The sequence below is a fragment of the Gobio gobio genome (assembly GCF_949357685.1).
Source record: "Gobio gobio genome assembly, chromosome: 3".
Classification (NCBI taxonomy): Eukaryota; Metazoa; Chordata; class Actinopteri; order Cypriniformes; family Gobionidae; genus Gobio; species Gobio gobio.
In genome coordinates, this window is record NC_137099.1 from 38,087,215 (window position 1) to 38,090,507 (window position 3,293).

Sequence of the window (3,293 nt, forward strand, 5' to 3'; positions counted from 1 at the left end):
ATTATATAATGTTTTTTTTCTTTTTCATTTGCATATGCTCTAAAAAATGTAATGACATGGAAAAATAGAAATAAATAAAATATTTAAAAAATAAATTCTGGGTCCCAGGAGGATATACTAACCGAATAGTAGCTAATAGCCTAGTAATTTAAACACTTGGTAGAAGAATATGTTTTAAAGTCCATACTGAAGTTAATACGGATGGAGAATCAAGATTCCAACAAAATAGTCTATAAGGACAAGCTGGACATTATTCAAGCTGCAGCACCCAAGGGAAAAAATCACTATTTGGGGATTTTTTTTCAGCGAGCTCCGCCTACTGGACCGGCTGGGTGTGCACCTGTGAACACTGTTGAACATGTCTTATCTAGTGTAAATGTATTTTGTTTTCGCCGTTTTTATTATTATATATTGTAATTTGAACTATATATGATTACTAAATGTCTATTACTAAACGAGAATTCAACGATGTGATTAATTCAGTAGGCCTAGTTTCAACGTCGGGTGCAGAAGTTTGCACAATCGATGAACTGCTTCTTCTTACTAGAAGCTGCTGTTATAGACATTGAGCCGCTTGTTTCCACTATCTAAAAGTTTTGCATAGAAAGCTAAATATTAACAAAAATATATTATAGCTCTACCGTTTTGGTTAATAATAAATGAAGAATTAAAGGAAATAGAGTAGGCTAATTGCCTCCTTGCCTTATTATAATTATTATTTTAAACTATTTTCTTTTTTTTAAAAGTCGATTATCCTTAAAACAGCAAGTAACTAAAGTCAGGGATATTGCTTAAATGGATCAGAAAATCACATGGCAAAGAAAAACACATAAAAAACACTTTTACTGGTTCAATAGTTAACAGATGTAGTCAATGTTTAAACAATCCAAAGTTGTTCACATTAAGGCAACTATGTGTGTATTAAGTAGCCGACACACTTATGGCAAAAACACTTTATTTTACAGTGTTCTTGTTACACTTGTATAGCTAACAACAGTAGCCTAAATAGCCCTAATCATACACTTGTAATAAGTGCATGTTAGTAGGCCTATCTTAGTGCTTAATTTTATAATTACACTGTAACGAGGACATCTTTATAATAAATTAAGATGCTGCGCTATTTATTTGTCACTAATCAAAGGAACACATGTGATGCTGAATCTAACTTAAAGATCTTGCTGTTCTTTAGAACCTCCTCAAATCATCCTGGATTGGGCTACAGGTTTCGCACAAATGCCCGCATGTGAATGTCTTATCACAAAGCAAATGCAATAATTAAATAGCCTAAGAACATGTCTACCACTTTTTTTACAGGATGGTAGTAAAGAGTTAATACAGCCGTCAGATGCCCCCTCCTACGTAACTGTGTTTAGCCTACATAAACAAAGCTGAAATATTTTTTTCCACTCTTCTTCAGTCCCGTGATTGCACCGGAGGTCTCGCGCAGTTGTGCAGAGATGGATAAAAGTCGCGCGGACGCTTCACAGCGATTCTCCGAGATTATTGAGCTCAATGTCGGAGGGCAAGTTTACGTTACGCGCCACTCAACTTTACTCTCCGTGCCCAATTCTTTGCTCTGGACCATGTTCAGTCAGAAAAAACCTACGGAACTTACCACCGACAGCAAAGGACGCTTCTTTTTGGACAGGGACGGCTTTTTATTCAGATATATTTTGGATTACTTGCGGGACCAGACTCTGGTTTTGCCTGATTACTTCAAAGAGAAGGCGAGCCTTCTTAAAGAAGCAGAATATTTTCAACTTCAAGAGCTGGCGAGACGCCTGAGACCCGCGGTCAGTAAAGAGAACTCTATCAGCGAGGAGGTGTGCCAAAGCGACCCGGAGGAGGCTGCGCTCGCCGGCACCAGTATCACCAGCACCGGCCCTCGCTCGCCGTCTCTGGACGCGAAGAAAACCGGCTACATAACCATCGGGTACAGGGGCTCCTACACCATAGGACGAGACATCCAGCAGGACGCCAAATTTCGACGGGTGGCGAGAATCACCGTGTGCGGCAAAACGTCTCTCGCCAAAGAAGTTTTCGGGGAGACTCTGAACGAGAGCAGAGACCCCGACAGACTCCCTGAGAGATACACGTCTCGGTATTACCTTAAGTATAATTTCCTGGAGCAAGCCTTTGACAGGCTGGCGGAGGTGGGCTTCCACATGGTCGCTTGTAGCTCCACGGGCACCTGCGCGTACGCGAGTAACGACCCCAACGAGGACAAAATCTGGACGAGTTACACCGAGTACGTTTTTTGCAGGGATTGAAGTGGACTGACTTTTGGGAACTGCTATTATTAAAACATATTTCTCGGACACTCACCTTTCCATTCGTTACGCACCACGAATGTGTATTTCTGTGCCACAATGTCATATTATGTAAAGAAAAATTAGGGATCGTCAATCACTGGACAGACGTTTTGTGCATATTTGTGTGTAAGTAATAATCTAATAGCGGATCTCCAAATTCTGTTGTCTGTTCCCAGAATGCAAACAGTACTCTCAATGAAATGACATTTTGAAATCAAATCAACCTTTATAATCAAGTTCTTTATATTTTGTGATATTAAAAGTTCATTACATTCCTGCATATACAATTTTCCCTCAGATTATATGGGATTATTAAAAGTTTTGTTTTGATGTCTGTCAGCTTCACACACATAATAAACTAATTATGAAAGACATTATGTGAATGGGGACTCTGAATAATGCTACATTATATTTTGATTTGAGTGGGACCAATCGAATGTGTCCCACATCAAATTTGCATGGACAAACAAACTACGGGCAGCTAGTTTTAAACTAGCTAGTGCTAGATTAAGCCACAGTTGATATCCTGTCACAGATCGTGTGAAATGACGGTGTAAAGATATAAAGCACAGAAACTGTGGTGTGTGCTAACCGAACACCTTTGGTGATAGAGCACGAGTTGGGTTAGTGCAGGCTCCAAAAAGGAGATGTGAATGTGAGTGGAGAAGACACACTGTCTGGCCTGAGGAAACAGATGGACTATTCTAGGAGACAGAGAACAGGAACTAGGCCTGTATCTGCCAGCAGTCCTGTGTACACACACTCCATATAAAGGGTATTATGTAAAATATGCATTTACTTCTTTGTGTCACATAGATACAATCCAAAATATGCAAATATCAGTGATCTAAATATCATGCACATAAACATGCTTTTATTCATAACTGCCAGGTATCACGCACAGCATTACTGACAATGCTGGACCACCTGGAGAGTGTCAGTATCACAGGAACAAATTCTGTCTTCAGAGGAAGTTGTATC

The 3,293-nt window shown here is 39.7% G+C and overlaps 1 protein-coding gene across 1 annotated transcript; it reads left to right on the forward strand.

Annotated features, from left to right (window-relative positions):
* Positions 1–1,405: 1,405 nt before the first annotated feature.
* Positions 1,406–2,686, forward strand: kctd12.2 (potassium channel tetramerisation domain containing 12.2). Its single transcript, XM_079812122.1, has one exon. The coding sequence runs from the start codon at positions 1,458–1,460 to the stop codon at positions 2,268–2,270; it is 813 nt and encodes a 270-aa protein (XP_079668248.1). The 5' UTR covers positions 1,406–1,457; the 3' UTR covers positions 2,271–2,686.
* Positions 2,687–3,293: the final 607 nt, after the last annotated feature.